At 41.1% G+C, this 18,824-nt stretch overlaps 1 protein-coding gene across 4 annotated transcripts in view; it reads left to right on the forward strand.

Moving 5' to 3' along the window:
- Nucleotides 1-18,824, forward strand: part of mypn (myopalladin) — a 364,168-nt gene that overhangs the window by 159,226 nt on the left and 186,118 nt on the right. For all 4 annotated transcript variants that reach the window (XM_051923393.1, XM_051923396.1, XM_051923394.1 and 1 more), the window contains 2 exons: nucleotides 7,730-7,801; nucleotides 11,282-11,423. In XM_051923393.1, the coding sequence (XP_051779353.1) occupies nucleotides 7,730-7,801; nucleotides 11,282-11,423 (214 nt within the window). The remainder of the gene's footprint in view (nucleotides 1-7,729; nucleotides 7,802-11,281; nucleotides 11,424-18,824) is intronic.

Raw genomic sequence — 18,824 nt, forward strand, 5'->3', positions numbered from 1 at the left:
ATTGTGTTAAAAAAATGCTTTAGTTGCCTCACATTTTTATGCAATTGTTTTGTTCACCCCACTGAATTAAAGCTGAAAGTCTGCACGTCAACTGCATCTGAGTTGTTTCATTTAAAATTCATTGTGGTAATGTACAGAACCAAAATTAGAAAAAAGTTGTCTCTGTCCAAATATTTATGGACCTAGCTGTAGATAGATAGATAGATAACAAATGACACTATATTATTGCTATTTTTTTAAAACAACTTTCTTAAATTCAGTATGAAATTCATTAAAAACACAAAATCTAACCACAGAAAAAAAAATAAAATCACATTTTGAACTTCTAAATGCCCCCAGTCCATCCCTTCTTCTTTTCATAAATACCAACCCAAACCCTTGCCCCTTCATTCATCCCTTCCATTCCCACAATTCCACTCATTTATTATAAAACTCTATATATTTCTGCTCATACATATTCTATTAATAATAAAATTAGAATTAGAATACAAAGTAAAGTTCATCATTGTCATAATTACACAATACATTATTTACACACCACTTACCCTTAAACTGTGAAAGATTTCTAGTAGATTTATAAAAATTCAGATCCACTTCTATTCTACTTTTACAAGTCATTTTAAATAATGCTGTAGGGTCTCTGCTGCCTGCTCCCTTAACCTTATTTTTCCAGGTTTTCCATATTCCCAGTTTTACTTGTCCTAAAATAAAGTAAACCAGGTTAATATTTGTATTTGTTTTTTTTTTTGAGCTCTTTACCCCAAACACAAACACCATCCTATTATAATGACCCCCAGACCCTCAATCAGCTGCTTTGCCATTTAAAAAAAAAACAATCTTTCACAAAACATTAAACAGTGAAATACAGTCTCCCTCAACCCTCAGAAAGGGCAGGTATCTGAAACCCCTGGACAAATAATTGATAGAAAGGAGTTCACAGCAACTATACCATGCAATATCCTCCACTGTAAATCTCCTGCCCTATTGGTCAATGGTGGTCTATATAGCGCTCTCCAGTCTGGCAGTATTTCTTCAGGGTGTGTTGGCCTTCAGTGCTTTCAGTTGATCCTGATTCTTTACTTTTACGCAGATCCTGTAGAGCTAGTTTCCTTTGATGGTGTGTAAGGGCAAGTCTCTCAGATCTTTTATCGAAAGTAATCTGTTGGTGTCACTATTGTCCCAATCTCCTACTGGTGGCTTCAGCTGGTCTTTAAAGGTGGTCTGCAGGAGTGTCCTTACTTCACTTCCTAGAGATGCTTTAACTTGTGTTTGGAAATTCCCCACAAGCCGCACTGAGTGCACTTCTGTCTCTGCTGCTACTGTTTCTGCACTTTTCCAATTAAAATCATCCCAGTTGATTAAATGTTTTAATTGTGTAATGTTATTTCTATGTAGACTATGAATAAAACTTGCAGACTGTCCTATTGTGGTGCAGATATTTGGATTAAATACAATGGGCTCTCCTAGAATCCAAAACAATGAGAGGTCATCACAGTCTCTTTGAATTGATAAAAATTGCCAAGCTTTAAAAAGACTCCTGTAAAAGTCTGGTACTTGTAGGGTCTCAGGTTTCTCAAGATGGCACCATATTAGGCTTTTCCCCAATCCCATTTGTCCCACATGGTTAAAAAAGAGCAGGGCTTGGGCGTTGTGGAGTATAACAGTTTTTGCACTGTCTGAAGGCAATAATTCTGCTTTCAATGTCCATAATTCCTTGTCCACCTTCATCAAGTAGCAAGTATAATACTCCCCTCCTCAACCAGTGAAGACCATCCCAAAAAAACTTAACAACATTCTCTTGAATCTTTCGAATTATCTGCGGTGGAGGCTCCAGACAGATACACCAGTGCCACACACTCGAAGTCACCAGATTGTTAATTACTAACATCCGACCTCTGTACGACATTTGGGATAGTATCCATTTCCATCTGGCCAACTGAGCTACCACTTTCTCCAAGAGTCCATCCCAGTTCTTCTGGACATAGTGATCATCTCCTAGATGTACTCCCAGGTAGAGAATACCTCCTGTGCTCCATTGCATCTCTCCTTGTAAACTCAGTGTCTTATATCCAGCCCAGTCTCCAACTAACAAAGCACTGCTTTTACTCCAGCTTATTTTAGCATTGGAAATCAGTTCATATTTCCTTTGGCAATCAGTGAGATTATCAAAGTCTTCTTGATTTGTGATAAAAACAACAATGTCATCTGCGCAGGCCGTGACCTTTACAGGATTCCCAGTACAGTGAGGAATGGAGAGACCAGTCAGCACTTTTCTCAGGTTCACTAAGAATGGCACTAAGGCGAGGGCGTACAGCATCCCTGATAATGAACAGCCTTGTCGGACTCCTCTTTGGACGCTGAAAGGCGCACATAAACCACCATTGACCTTAACTATACCAGAAATGTCACAATACAACAGCCGAATGTACTTTATAAATTGTTCCCCAAATCCAAAGGCCTTGAGAGTGTTCCATAGATATGAGTGTCTGACTGTATCAAAGGCTTTTTCTTGGTCAATTGAAATAAATCCTGTTCTAAAATTGAACAGTTTTGCTGCAGCAATAATATCTCTGATTAAAAAAATGTTATTAAAAATGGATCTATCAGGGATGTAATAGCTCTGGTCAGGATGCACCATTTTCACTAACACTGTGCGCATTCTGTTAGCCAAGGCTTTTGACAGGATTTTATAATCTGCGTAAAGTAAAGACACAGGCCTCCAGTTCTTAATATGGCACAAGTCACCTTTTTTAGGCAGAAGCGTGATCACTGCCCTTCTACAGCTCTGAGGTAGCACACCTGATTTAACACTGTGTTTGAACACTTCTAACAAATCCTGGCCAATGACATCCCAAAATTCTTTATAAAATTCAGTTGGAATGCCATCAATCCCAGGGACTTTTCCATTATGAAGTTTGTTCACTGCTGCTGAGATGTCTGCCATATTGAGCTCTTTGTTCAGCTCGGTGGCATCTGTTACAGGAAGCTGTGGTAAGTCCTCTAAAAGGGACTTTAAGTCTTCATCACTACCACATCCTTCAGCAGAAAACAGATTTTCGTAAAACACTCAGACCTCTGTTCTTATCTCACCCAAGTCCTGTGTCTTTTCACCATTAGCTTTACTCACACAGTGCAGAATTTTACTTTGAGAATTCTTTGTTTCCAGACCAAAAAAAATATTGTGTCGGTGCATCCATTTGAGTTAACTGCTGGAACTGAGCCCTTACTAGAGGCCCCTGAGCTTTTGTATCTATTAAATGTGAGAGCCCCCTCTTTGTTGCTTTGAGACTCTCTGTAAGTGTTTCATCTGAGCCATTCCCTAATAGCTGTTCAATCTGAGATATTCTGCCTTCCAGTTGTGTCATTTCTGACTGTATCAACTGTGTGATATTTCTGGTATATTGCTGACACAATGATCGAATGTGGTTCTTCCCAATTTCCCACCACTGCTGTAAGCTGGTGAACTCCTTCCTCGAACCCCTTCAACTTCTCCAAATATAATTAAAAAATGTCTTTAAATCGCTGATCCTGTAGTAAGAATACATTAAAATGCCAGTATGCGCTGCAGGGCCTGTAGGTGCTTGATAGAACTATACAGACCACTAGGCTATGGTCTGCGAAACCAGTGGGGACAATGGAGCATTCCTTAAATAGACCCAATAAGTGCTTAGAGGTGTAAAATCTATCGAGCCTCGCCATTGAAAGGATCTCACTAGTTATCTTTCCCCATGTGTACTGCCTGCTGCTACCTCCATGTTTACTCCTCCACACATCCACCAGCCCCATCTCTCCCACTATCCTTCCCCATTCCCGTGCAGATTGGGGGTGTGGCTCCAGGCTGTTATTTCTGTCCCTCTGAGGGTCAAGGGTACAATTAAAATCCCCACCCAATATCACCACTTCCTCAGGGTCATACTGACTTTAAACATCTGCCAATACTTTATAAAAATCAAGTTTTTCATTTCCATCATTTGGAGCATATACATTAAGAAAAGTGAACCAACAGCCATTTACTTTTGTTTTTACTTTCAGTAGCCTCCCTTTCACTACCGCATGCATATTATGATCCTCTGTTCGAAAACCGCTGCAAAACAAGACCGCCACCCCTGCACTGACATGTGTCCCATCACTAAAGAAGCAGTCCCCCTTCCAGTCCCTGCTCCACTCCCACTGGTTCATCTCGTCTATGTGGGTTTCCTGTAAAAAGGTGACTGTCAGATTTTTCTGGGTTAGAAACTCAAAGAGCGTCAGCCTCTTACTTGGATTCCTCCCACCGTTAATATTTAAACTTCCCAATTTCAAGTTCGCCATACTGATTAAATGTAAACAGCAACTTAGCACCAAACCAAGTGACCACCACAGATACAACGGCGGAAAATTCCTAAAAATGTTATCCATTACACTTTTAATTTTTTAGCCTGTTTCCTCAATCGTTTCGTGATATTCTTTGATCTCACTAGCTCTTTGATGTTAAACATTTTGGCCATGGTCGGGTCTTTTCTCAAACTACCCACTGACGATATAAAAAGATTCACATCGGGAAAAAAATCTGCCACATTCACCCTTCTTCTGCCCTCCGTCGCCTGTAAAAACTGTTTAACGCTCTGGGCGCTGTAACTGCCCCTGTCACTTAAATCCCGGGAGTCCGAAATGGTTGAACAGTCTGACATTTCTCCATCACCCTCCTCCCTTGCGCTCACCACGGCAGAACCGTCATCAACTGTCTCTGCGAGAACTACAAAAGCCCCCTTAGCATTAAACAGAGGATCAGTAGCATCTCCGCCCTCTAGGTCTACGCCCGATCCCCGACTCATGTTCATCCGCTTTTTTATTGTACCACCATCTTCTATTCCATGTCTTTTCCGCCCTGGGCATCTAAACTTGCCGTCTTTCTCAATATTAATATTTCCGTCCTCCTCTTCCACATCCACATGCTGGGGATTTACACCCCAATGGAATAAAACGAATTTTAGAAACAAGTCTGCCATGGCGCTCCAGCTCTTTTTCAATAGTTTCATTCTTTATAAACAGCAGTACATTTGAAATAATTACTTTGCATGCTGGGGTGCCCAAGGGAGTTACCTGAACAAAAGATCCATCAATAACTACACCTCTTTCCACCACTATTGAGACCAGATCTACTGAACTTAAGAATAAAACAATCAAGCTGCTCATTCTGGAAGCCGACCTGACCGACTGCTAAGACTGCCATCTCCAACGGGACAAACTCCTCCTACAGAAGTTTTATCCGGTGGCGGCGGCTCAAGGTCTCTAAATTCGGAGCCATACCGGCTGCAGTGGCCAAAACGCCACTCAGTACAAACAACGCTCAAAACCTTTCAATAATAGTTCAAAAGCATGACAGAATAATGGAAAAAGGAATGAAAAAGAGAGATAAAGATTAGGAAAAAAACACTCACCGCACTCAGAGTCCACCACAGCCACTCGCACCAGAGCAAACACCGAGCATGCACAGCGAAAACAGGAAGGAAGTGGATGGATAGATGGATAGATAGATAGATAGATAGATAGATAGATAGATAGATAGATAGATAGATAGACAGACAGACAGATAGATAGATAGATAGATAGATAGATAGATAGATAGATAGATAGATAGATAGATAGATAGATAGATAGATAGATAGATAGATAGATAGATAGATAGATAGAAGTAGTTATATTGTTCAGTACTGTGTCTCTTTGGAGAATTACTCCTGGTTTGACTTTATGTCAAATGCGTGGTTGCTCACGGAGTCCTGAATGATGGCACATTACCTGCATTTGAGGGAGTGTCAATTATGGTACTACGGCCATGTGGTGTGATTCCCCGAGGGTGATCCGGCTTACAGAGTCCTTATTGTTGAGGATCTGAGTGGCTGGACCAGGCCAAGGGGATGCCCACGTAACACCTGGCTGCGACAGATAGATGGTCATTTCCAGAGGGTCGGACTGGACCACGTGTCTGACTTGGGGGTTGCCAACTTGGATCCTGAGCTGTTTTGCTGTGTGGTGTATGTGACAACGGGCTTTACCAGTGCAGGATCCACAACCTGTAGTCCCACCAACATAATCAAACAGGAGATAGATACCATATTTCCTTATGAGATCCAAAACTACAGCCGTGGCCAAAAGTTTTGAGAATGAGACAAGTATTGGTTTTCACTAAGTTTGCTGCTTCAGTGTTTTTAGATCTTTTTGTCAGAATGGTACCAAAATATCCTCCAAGAGCAACTGCTCCAAACCATCCAAGAACAGTTTGATGACAAACAATCAGTTTTTCAGCATGATGGAGCACTTGGCTTTAAGGCAAAAGTGATGACTAATTGGCTCGGGGAACAAAACATCGAATTTCATTGAGAACATGTGGTCAGTCCTCAAGAGTCGGATGGACAAACAAAAACCCACACATTCTGACAAACTCTAAGCACAGATTCTGTAAGAATGGGCTGCCATCAGTCAGGATTTGGCCCAGAAATTCACTGACAGCCTGCCAGGGTGAATTGCAGAGGTCTTGAAAAAGAAAGAAGGGCCACCACTGCAAATATTGACTCTTTGCATAAACTTAATGTAATTGTCAATAAAAGTCTTTGAAACTTATGCAATTCTTGTAATTATCCTTCAGTATACCATAGAAACATCTGGCAAAAAGATCTAAAAACACTGAAGCAGCAAAGTTTGTGAAAACCAATACTTGTGTCATTCTCCAAACTGTAGATCACTCATGGAATAGGAGGAACATGTTGAAAAAACTCTTGATGCATTCATTCCATGTAGAGTATAAAATTAAACTCATCAGATTGTTCACTTCTACTCAAACCATCCTTGTGTTTGTGCTGTTGAAGAACAGAAGTCAAACTTTATAGCCAAATTTTATTTAACCAGCCTGATGTCACAGATAGCCAAATAGTGCAAGTTCAGATCAAGGTAACATTTCTATCTACTTCACAATTAAGCGCTAAGTTCTGTGTGCATGTCCAGTCCATCAGTGCAGTCTGATTGGTCAGTTGTGTGTTGGTGACGTGATCCAAAGAGGAATTGCAAGTGTTAGATACACAAGGGGGAGAAATGTCATAAGAGGCACGCTGAGAGAGTCGGCTTTCAAAGGTGGGAACTATAAAACCAGATAACAGGTGATAAATGAACCTCGAAAATAATGACAGAGTCAAGCTTTACAGGAATGCACTGAGGAGACAGAGTGCTGGTCAAGAGAGGTTCAGACAGAGAGGAAAGGTGCTGAAGGTACAAGTAGGGCAAGAAATAGCAAACATTTTTAAAAGATTCCATTAACTGTCTTTAACAGGTAGCATGGTTAGTTATTAATAAACTCCTTGGCACCTCCTTCTGGTCACCCACTCTAAGAAGTCACTCTTATTTACATGGAAGTTGTATTTTTAGCTTTGCATATGTAGCAGAGCTCAGAAGCAATGACTCACTGTGAGCAGGACATATCTTTGAAATGAAAGCCCGATTAGTCACTTGAGTCTAAGTGTCTCTCCTTTGGCTCAGCTGGTTTAGAAGGTTGTTTCCTCCATACTGTGTTAGGAACGTCAACCTCAGTCTGTGTGTCTGGAGTTCAGTGGTTATGCACAATGGAGGGAGCACCCCCTGAAGAAAAACTGTCTATACACAAACTCTAACTTCACTTTATATCATAATATAACCTGAAATCTGAAATTGAAATCTTAATTGAAACATTTATTACTAAGACTTTTTCATCTATTTACAGTGCCAAAGCCCCAGCAACTATCCAAAGGGGTTAGATGGAAGACCGTTAATGGCTGCTCCAGTGTTCACAAAGGTACGTTGCTATCAGTCTTTTCTGGTCAGTATGTATGCAACACGTTTTATATTTAGTATTTTCTCAAAACTGTTAGCAAAAGCAATCTACAGTGATCCCTCGCTATATTGCGCTTCGCCTTTCGCGGCTTCACTCCATCGCGGATTTTATATGTAAGCATATTTAAATATATATCGTGGATTTTTCGCTGCTTCGCGGGTTTCTGCGGACAATGGGTCTTTTAATTTCTGGTATATGCTTCCTCAGTTGGTTTGCCCAGTTGATTTCATACAAGGGACGCTATTGGCAGATGGCTGAGAAGCAACCCAACTTACTTTCTCTCTCTCTCTCTCTCTCTCTCTCTCTTGCACTGACGTAGGGGGGTGTGAGCAGGGGGGCTGTTCGCACACCTAGACGATAGGGATGTTGCTACCTTCTGTGTGCAGCTGCTTCCTGAAGGACATGCTGCACGGTGCTTCGCATACTTAAAAGCTCAAAGGGCACGTATTGAGTTTTGACTTTGTTTTTCTCTGTCTCTCTCTCTCTTCCTGCTCCTGACGGAGGGGGTGTGAGCTGCCGCCTTCAACAGCTTTGTACCAGCGGTGCTTCGCATACTTAAAAGCCAAACAGCCCTATTGATTTTTTTTTTGACTGCTTGCTTTGTTCTCTCTCTCCTGACGCGCACTCCTTTGAAGAGGAAGATATGTTTGCATTCTTTTAATTGTGAGACAGAACTGTCATCTCTGTCTTGTCATGGAGCACAGTTTAAACTTTTGAAAAAGAGACAAATGTTTGTTTGCAGTGTTTGAATAACGTTCCTGTCTCTCTACAACCTCCTGTGTTTCTGCGCAAATCTGTGACCCAAGCATGACAATATAAAAATAACCATATAAACATATGGTTTCTACTTCGCGGATTTTCTTATTTCGCGGGTGGCTCTGGAACGCAACCCCCGCGATGGAGGAGGGATTACTGTATTATTTTAGATTTTGAAATAATGCTGAAATTAATAAGCCTTGACAGTTTACTAAAGTGAACTGAGCACTGCATTGTACAATCAAAAAAATCAGAAAATATTATTTTAGGCAAGGCTTAAGCATATTTCACTTTTTTAATGTTATGGATAAAGAGGAGAACAGTCAGCCTGGAAATGAATGCTGAGAATAAAGAGCATAGACAGTAGGCAAGAATCACGACTAGAGCAACTCCCACAAAGATGACGAGTACTTATGAACCCATAAACATCTGTAAAGTGAGGACCTAATGAATCAAGATGTTTCACTAACAGCATTAAAAAGCCTCTTTTATGCTAACATTCCCAGCCTTGATAACATCAACATGGCTGTGGCCAGGAGTGGTTGTCATTTAAAATTTCACCAAGCAACTGATTATGCTAGAGTTGACAGTGCCAAGAGAAGAGCATATGGATAAGCCCAGCGGGAGAAAGCATGCCCAGTATCAAGAGCTTGTAGATGTACGTCGAAGGAGCGGCTGGCATACGTGGTGTGAACCTAAGGAGGTTGGCTGCTGGGGTTTTGCAGGGCGTTCACTGTGCAAAGCATTTACAGTTCTGGGCATAACTGGGAAAGTGAAGAGAAGAGCCATTAGACTGGCAACTGAAGCCTCAGAGAAAGCCGCTAGGTGGCTTTGGACTTTGGACCAAGAGAATGGATCCGTGGGTGAATGCTTCTGGGACACAAGCTGGGGTCTGATCAACCTCGGTGGAGTCGCCAGGGAGAGGGAGTCTGATGTTGAAAGACCCGAAACACCCAATGACCCTCAGGTTACATCACTGATGATGTGTTCCAGCGCATCCAACAAATGTATCGTTTATCTTAAAGTGTGGTTCGAATGATGGGGACAATTTAACACCAATGAAGGAGAGAAATAAGAAGCATCATTTTAACAGAATTTTAATTAGAACACAGGACCAAGAGTGACTACCATTGAGGACTCCTTAATGAAGTAGGGCGGTGGTCTCAAACTCCAGTCCTGGAGGGCCGCAGTGGCTGCAGGTTTTCATTCTAACCCTTTTCTTAATTAGTGACCTGTTTTTGCTGCTTATTAACGTGTTTTGAATTAATTTTAATCGAATTGTTCTTGAAGACTCAGATCCCTCAATTGTTTCTTGTTCCTTAATTAGCAGTCAAACAATAATGAGATACAAAATGAGCGAAAACAACTGGTGTCCATCATACAATATCTGAAAATAAAGAAAAATGAAGGTCTCAGGAATGCTCAGATCCACAAAACATTTTATCAGCGCTCTTAGAAAAGAGAAAATCAACAATTACAGAAATGTCTACTATTACACAATGAGAGCAGCAACAAGCCATGGAATTAAAGAACGGGTTTAATTAACGACAAGAATCGGCGCCTCATTAAGCAACTGGCTGGAGTGAAATTGGTTGGAGTTTGAGGCCCCGACTTAGTTGTTCTTCTGTTGGCTCACTCACTTCACATTTCATTTCTGTTTGGGTGCTGTTTAAGGAAAGAAATGAAGTAATTCAGAGGAGTGATAAAGAAATTCAGGGGAGCAAATCTTAAAAAACAAGTCATTTAAAATGAAAGGAAAAGGAGTTGATTAATAGCAAAAACTGGTCACCAATTAAGAAAAGGGTTAGAATGAAAATCTGCAGCCACTGCGGCCCCCCAGGACCAGAGTTTGAGATCACTGAAGTAGAGGTTAGTGATTGTGCACCACATTGGCAGGTTTATTAATTGACAGACATGGGACTGAAGCTATGAGAACCGAGAGTTAAGCCATTTGAATTTGCAAGGAATCGTGAAATGTGGCACGATTACAGAGCGTGAGGGCAAGTGAAGAAACCCTCTAGTCAAGAGAGCAGTTCTACATGTTGGGCAGAAAGTGTTGGGTCCAGGAGAGATCTTACATAAAGAACGTCTTGTACTCATTGCCTTATTTTTCATAAAAGATGCCCAGAGAGTATGTTGTTCATGCTAAGCTTCTGTCACTGCTGTCTGCTGCACCATTGTGGACCAATGTTCGTCAGAATGCTTTATCTGTTCTATATTGACCTGCTACGTGAAATACATGGAACATTCCTAACATTATTTCTATGAGAAAAGACTTTGTTATACAATAAGCGTCTTTCATTTCACATGTTTGTCCTCTCATTGCCTTCTGAGTTTCACTTTGTGAACTTTTTAGTGAGCAACTAAAGGCAAAAAAAGAGGAAAAAAGTCATTTGTTGCTCTCTTGTACAAAATTTAAAGGAGCTTCCTTTTTATTGCATTAACTTAATTTTTTTCTTTGAAATTAAACTTTCTGATTATCTTGTAAGCATAGGTTCCTCTCTGATGCTGTATTATAGTCTTGCTTATTTGTTATGATGCCTGCTGCATGATGGTATGAAAGATAAAGATTGACTGACCAGTTTCTGAATTTAAACATGAATTCATTTCTTAAACCCATGAAGTAAAACACTTTAATTTTGTTAAAGGTTATACTTTACTGACTGTGGCTTTATTGACCAATAGATGCTTCAGGATTTGATGGCATACGAAGGACAGCTGGTAGTACTTGAATGCCGAGTGAAAGGAGCTCCATCTCCTAAAGTGGAGTGGTACAGAGAAGGAACATTAATTGAAGATTCTCCTGATTTTAGAATTTTACAAAAAAGTAAGTAAAGCTCACCATTTCATGTTTCTCGGCCCTGTTCCTGGTGATAGACCTGGACTGCTGCTTTTCACTGTCTACCTAAATGAACATTATACATTCTCAGTTCTGGGTGCCAGGGGCCTGAGGCTATCTTGGCACTGTTGAATGTGAAACGGGAACAAACCTTGTAAAGAGTGCCAGTCCAGTGCTGTGCCCATTCATAAACACACCTACTTTCATTCACAATGGGGAAAACGTTAGAACTGTCAACACACGTCTTTGGCATATGGGGTGAAATCAGGGTACAATGAGGAAAACCTGCACAGACATGGGGAGGACATGGGGAGTGGGTGTTGAATTTGCAATGCTGCAGTGCTGACTGCTGTGCCAACATGATGATTGCAACTATTGGAGCACAACATCATCTCTGTGACTTCATGTTGCCATGAAAAAAAAAATGCAGGTCAACTCTTGTCCTGTCTCACCCCACAACCCTAAGTTTAATGGCCCTATGACCTGAAGGAGCATGTAAGCCCCAGCCATAAACTGCTTCCCAGAATCCTGAAGGAATCACTTTTGGAGTCCTGGATGTTCACTAGAAGCCTTTAGTTAATATGCTTATAGTGCCCTCTAGAGGTCCCAGGTGTTCTTAGATAGATAGATAGATAGATAGATAGATAGATAGATAGATAGATAGATAGATAGATAGATAGATAGATAGATAGATAGATAGATAGATAGATAGATACTTTATTAATCCCAAGGGGAAATTCACATTCTTGCACCTTCACACTCGAACCACTGCCTCTGCAACTCACAATTTTGGTCACAGCTTGACGCCCTTCTAAAATGTTATTTTATTGCCCCCTGAGCTGTGTCTAGGATATGTCAAATTGACATGGAATCACATTGTCCATCTCAGTCCAGGTATATCTGCTGTGCCACAGACTCATCTGGGTGATATAGTAGGTAAAGAGTACGTCTCCAAGCAAACACTGACAATGCATCATTTGTTTGTTAAAATAAAGGTTCAGATGTAGCAAATAATGCAGAGCACATTTACAAGTAATACATGGCTACAGATGTTCAAATTTTTCAAATATAAGAGTAAATCATGAATCTGTTTTCAGTTAAAAAAATAATAAATGTGTTTGTTCTCTTTGTTGCCATAGTACAAATCAATAAAGTTTCATTCCTAAGTACTGGCATTTGTTCACTACTGCTGACAATATTGAACGTGCCCATCACATTGTTCTGGTATACGTTGTGAACGGGTGGAAGAAAGATTCTTAGCCCTTGCGAAGTGTTGGGGTACCAACTGGGTGACCCCCTTTATTCTTGTAGTGTACAAAGCAAACAGGCACTGAAATGTTCAAAAATCACCTCAATGGTGACAATGATAAATACTGTCGAAAGGTCTGGGGAATTCCATCCTCCTCAAAGGTTCAGGACCAATAGAATCGCCAAGATTTGGGGGCGTCTCCTTTTGATACCAGTCCTGCCGAAAGGGGTGTGGTTGGTTCCCCTCAGTTTTCTCTGGGCTGAAGAAGAAGTAAGAGACAAGTCTGCTAGCAGCAGCACCCCCTCTCGCCCCGGCAGGGTATTACAAACCTGGGATTAATCGTTGAGGTGTCCCTCAGACACATATATGTGACAACGGTCATATGACCATTAGACTAAGTGTGTTAATATATCAAAAAATAATGCTCAAGTGAGCTGTATTATTTCTATAGTAAATACATTGTTTTAGTTAATATCGCAAAATCCTGTCTGATTCCCCCTGTGACTTTGTCACCCAGTTTGCAGTTGCAGGCTGAAACTCAAAAACATTTTTTGCTGCAAGATGCCATCATTTTTAAGCATGTGAAAACTGACAATAGTTTTCCAGAGGGGTTGTTCACATGTGCTTCCAATTTACTGTTTAATTTAATTACAGATAATTATCACATTCGCCACTCACTTGTTTGATGCTTAAATACATGTTTTGGTATGAAAGGCAAATTACTTAGGTGTTTCCGTAATCCAGGGTACAAATTAAAGTTCATCCTGTTGTACAATTTCAGACAAGCTGATTTCTAGAAAGTTTAAATTAATTACAGGTGTTGGACTGTAATCCACCAGGATATTGGTTCATTCTCAACCACAGTGTGTCCCAAGTTGAGTCATATAGTCACATTTACTGCTCCCACCACGAAAACAATAAAATCATTCTAGCAGACCTGTATAGTGCTTACACAGAAAAAGTGCTACGTTCCCCTTGTATTCAAAAATTTTAATTCTATTTCTAGAAACAACCATTTTTGTATCTCATATCCTGAGGTGAGCTTTATAAGTCTTAGAAATGTCGGTAATTAGTTCTGAAGTCTTTCTATTTGCAGTTTATTTTTATGAGTCACTTGAAATAATCTGCATGTAAAAGTAAGCACTGACTATCGATCCCAAAGTGCTCCTGCAGATTTTACGGGAGTGGTGTTAGTCTCTATGAAAATATCAGCTATGAATGAAATTAATGTAAAGAAGTCTTAATCTGCTCAAATTAATGTAGTTAATCACATATGATACATACAAAAATAAGAAATTTGACAAATGAGAGAAAAACATTCAACCCATCAAACCCATTTGTTTAACTAATAACTAAGATGTCCCAATATCTCATCCAGATTTTTCTTATAGTGATTCCAGTAGAGCATAGTGTTTTAATTTTCAAAATAGGAGGGAAATGGTCTAAGATCATGATTGCATCATATTTACAAGACTTAAGAGAAGACAAAACATTGTTTTCAGAAACAAATGTCAATTCATGAATAGTGTGGACACCAGGGGGTGTACAGCTCCCCAAACCCCGGACACAACAGACACAGAGGCTAAGTTCAGCACACAAGACATGTTTATTTCGCTGTGGGAAACGCTTTTGTTTAATTTCCCACAGTATCAGAGTTCCCAAGCACAATATGGTACAGCACCCTTTCTTTCTTCTCTCTTCCTTGTTCCGCCTCGACTCCCCCTCTGGCAAACTTCATCCTCTTCCTCCTGACTCTGGCTCTTCTTCATCCCATCACGAACGGGGTGGCGTGTCACAGCACTTCTCCATGCTTCGGTGCATTTCAGTGCCTTTTTATGTGTGTGCCGCTGCGCTGTGTATCAGGGTTGGCCACAAGAAACTTTTACATTAGGTTTTCTGCCACAGCTGCCCAGGAGGGCTTCCCTCTAGCATCCCAGGGGAGGTACTGCCTCACCGATGTTCTCTCCCCTGGTCTTTCCATTCTGTTTCCGTCCCGGCCAGGTAATGACCATGGCCACCCATCACAATACCTATGATGTACTTTAAAAAAGGAATGCCATCACATATGGTGATGTTGCCACAATACCATATGGGTAGAGATATCACCACAGCTTCAAAAGGTTATGATATTTTATATAAATGTGAGATTATTGCCACAGTTTTAAACAATACAATCACAGCTGTTAGTGGTTTGTCTAAATCAGCGTTTAATACTGAATTAAAATTACCTGCCATTATAATCTTATGATATCTTATATTAAGAATTAATGCAAAAATTTCAATTATAAATTCTTTATCATCCAAGTTCAGATTCTGTCTCTGTTTTCACTGACTACTGTAGCTTCCTCTTACATCCCACAGACAACTGTCCCTCTATGAGTGAGTGTGAGTGTGCACAAGGCCTTGACTGTGAAAGGCTTCAGCCCCTTGTGAAACTTAGATAAACAGATTTAAAAAATGTACGTTGTAAGATAAGACAAGATAAAGATAACGTGTTGGGACATCTTTTCAGACAGGAGTCAAAATACAGACTGTATCAAACATGATGTCAAGCCCTTAAGTGGAAGTCAGACTAGAAGGCATGGATCAGCAAACCATGACCTGGAAGTGATATCACTGGGAATACCAGTCATCTAGTCTGTAGAAGAGAAAGAAGTATCAGGCAACAGTGGCAGCCCTTGGCTTGGGGTGAAATTACCATTAGATAAGCCTTCCAGTTGTCTTTCAAGTGCATGGACTGTACGTGACATGGCCTCTTCACCCACCTTAGCCCAGACCCGAACTGACAGGTCATACACCCAAGAAAGAGCATCTGCGTTGGCTTGGAGAAATCCCTGGTGATGTTATAGGGCTGAAGGTCTAAGAACCATCTCAAGATATGCGGATTCGACTCTTTGTGTAGGGCCTTCCACTATAATGGTTCATGGTCCATCACCAGAGTAAACTCACAGCCAAGAAAGTAGCACTTTAGGTGTTTCATGGCTCATTTAATCACCAGGACTTCCTGTTCTACTTCTGCATATCTGGTCTTCCCAGTTGAATAGTTTCTGGCTCAGGTACATTATGGGGTGTTCAACATCATCAACACTTTGGCTAAGCACAGCACTAAGACCTGTGTCCGAAGTATCGGCCTGGAGGATGAAAGGGGGAGAGAAAAGTCAGGAGCCATCAACATAGGTGCTGAAGTGAGGGCCTGCTTAAGGTCACAAAATGCAGTTTCCGTTTTGTCATCCCACACCACCTTATTAGGCGCACACTTTCTCTTTAGATTAATCAAGGGGAGGGCTCCTTCCGAGAAATGGGGCACAGATTGGCAGTACTACCCTACTATGTAACTCCAAGAAAGCCTGAACATGCTGCTTGTTTTTCGGCTGGGATCAATGCAAGATAGCAGAGACTTTAGAACAATGTGGTGTGATGGATGGCTGGCTAAATATTCCGGCCCTCACCCCCAGGCCGCCAGGTGGAGCTCTCCCGACAGCATGGAGGTCTGCCGAATTCCAGCAGGGCCTCATGGACCTTGTAGTTTGTATGCACAGCCCTACTGGATACCATGGGGGCCACCGGGAGTCGCTGTAGGGAGGCTGACAGACGGTTATGTGCCCTATAACCTGGAAGTACGTCCTGGTCACATGAACAGGAGAAACGACGTGCTTCCAGGTTGAAGAGAAGGGTTTTCACTCTGACCCGGAAGTAATGAGGACTTGTGGATGATTGGACAGGAACCACTTCCGGGTCAGGGGGTATAAAAGGACGTGGGGAAAGCCCAGACATTGAGCTGAGCTGGGAGGAAGGGTGGCGAAGTGTCTGGGAGATGAGGATTGGTATTTGTAGAGTGTTTATTGATTATATGAGTAGTGTGGAGTGGAGGGTGCTTTGTGCACTGTATTATTATAAAAATAAAGAGTCTTGGACTGGTGTTTGGCGTGGTACCTGAGGGTTCAAGAGGTCGATAAAAGCCTCTACTGCTACAGTTGTCAGACAGTCCCTCCCCTCAATGATGTAGCTTAAATATTTAGCTTATGTTAGTCCAAAATAACATTTTTAGGGTTTATCTGCAGCATCACAAAGTATGAGAAGGACTGCTTGAACGTGCTGTACATCCTTCCATGTGTTGGAAAAGATGAACAGGTTATCCAGGTAGGCGACGCTATAGGATGTGTGGGGCTGTGGCACTTTATCCACCAGATGTTGGAAGGTGGTAGGATTCTCAAAGTAAACGTCTGTTAAAAATATGTTTTTCACATATTAAAAAGTTTTAATTATTTCAAATCAGTATTGAAGTCCTAAAAGAATACAGGTCTTTTGTAAAATTATCAGTCTATTAATGTAAATTTATAGTGCATCTCTGTAAACATTTCAAGAATACATTTATATCTACAGAACCCATTTATAATTCTACATATTTATTTTGGATAAAAAGAGGGTTTAATCATGTAACACTACTTCCAAAAATTGTAAAAATATTACAGAATGCCCCTTATCATCTCTATCCATCCATTTTGCAAACCCACATGAGTAGAGGAGCTTATCACGGTAAGCACAGGGTACAAGGTGGAGCCCACACAGACACGTAAACTCTGTGCAGAAAACACCTGGGACACAAACCCGGGTCTCCAAATTGTAAGACAGCAGTGATATCACTACACCGCCACATTTTTTTCCCAAGTCTGTATCAATTTGTAATACTATACTGTGACTTTGTTTAATTTCTCATTTGAAGAATTTATCTTTCATGTTACATTAGACAAACACATTTTAATTTATTATGAGGGCAAATTAAAAAGTAAAGGCTATTGGAAAATTACGTGGTAACCAATTGGATAGAAGCTTACACAATACAACATGTTTGTGTCGGCTCATGGGTAGTTCAAGACGCACAGCGCAGAGCTCTGCCATTAGTCTAGTTGAAGCCGAGGTCAAATGAACTTGTACACTCCGCTGTGGGATTGCTCCATTGTTGAACAACACGCTGCACTGCTGAGATTTCTTTGGGCTTAGGGGAGTTTATGAGTGTATGAGTATGGCTACCGCAGGGTGCAGTCCTCCTCTTTAACATGATCCCATGACCTGACCACTCTAGACCCTTCTACAGAACACAACTTAGTTTGCTCACCTAAAATAACATAACATTCTGTAAGCCCAGGAGTGTACAATTGACATTTTTTAGGGAAGTGTGGGGACATCATGGGTGACAAGCTCCCTTAATTGTCAGTCAGTCATTATCCATCTTGCTATATCCTAACACAGGGGTCTGCTGGAGCCAATCCCAGCCAACATAGGGAACAAGGCAGGAACAAATCCCCGGGCAGGGCGCCAGCCCACTGCAGGGCACACACACACACACTAGGGACAATTTAGGATCACCAATGCACCAAACCTGCATGTCTTTGGACTGTGGGAGGAAATCGGAGCACCCGGAGGAAACCTACACAGACACGGGGAGAACATGCAAACTTCACACAGGGAGGACCCGGGAAGTGAACCCAGGTCTCCTTACTGCAAGGCAGCAGCGCTACCCACTGCGCCACCGTGCCTTAAACTTAAAATAATACTTACAGGCTTTGCTTCGATGGGACTAACACTGACTAATCGTGAAACATGCTGTCTAACTTCTGACTTCCTGTAATTCTATTTCCGCTTCCTTACAACTATTTACATGAATATTCATAAGGTTATATTAATATTCGTTTGAACAACAAAGAGCTATTCTGCAAGGCAGAACAAAGGCTTTTATTAAAAATAGAATCCAGTGGAATCATTTTGGTTCAGATTTATTGTTATTTGTACAAAGTACAATGAAACTCCTGTTTGCCCTTTTCTCCGCACTGCCACTCTGTATGAACTCTACCACTGCACCACCAATAGACAATGTTTTTAGTGAAAACAAAACCTTGCCCTCCATTGCTATGGTGTTTCACTTGCATGTTGCTGAGCCACAGTGTTTGTTATGTTTCAACAACAAGTTAATTGGATAAGTATACAGCGAAGTTATATTGTTTAGTTAAATTGGTAATGTAATTTGCTTCTTTTCAGTTTCACTTTAACTTCATAAAATCGAATTAAAATTGGAGCAAGGCGCTATCTCCTGACTCTATTAATCTTTTGTGAAGTAGAGTTTGGCTGCTGTTTAGTTTCTG

This window comes from Erpetoichthys calabaricus, chromosome 2 (genome assembly GCF_900747795.2).
Source record: "Erpetoichthys calabaricus chromosome 2, fErpCal1.3, whole genome shotgun sequence".
Lineage (NCBI taxonomy): Eukaryota > Metazoa > Chordata > Cladistia > Polypteriformes > Polypteridae > Erpetoichthys > Erpetoichthys calabaricus.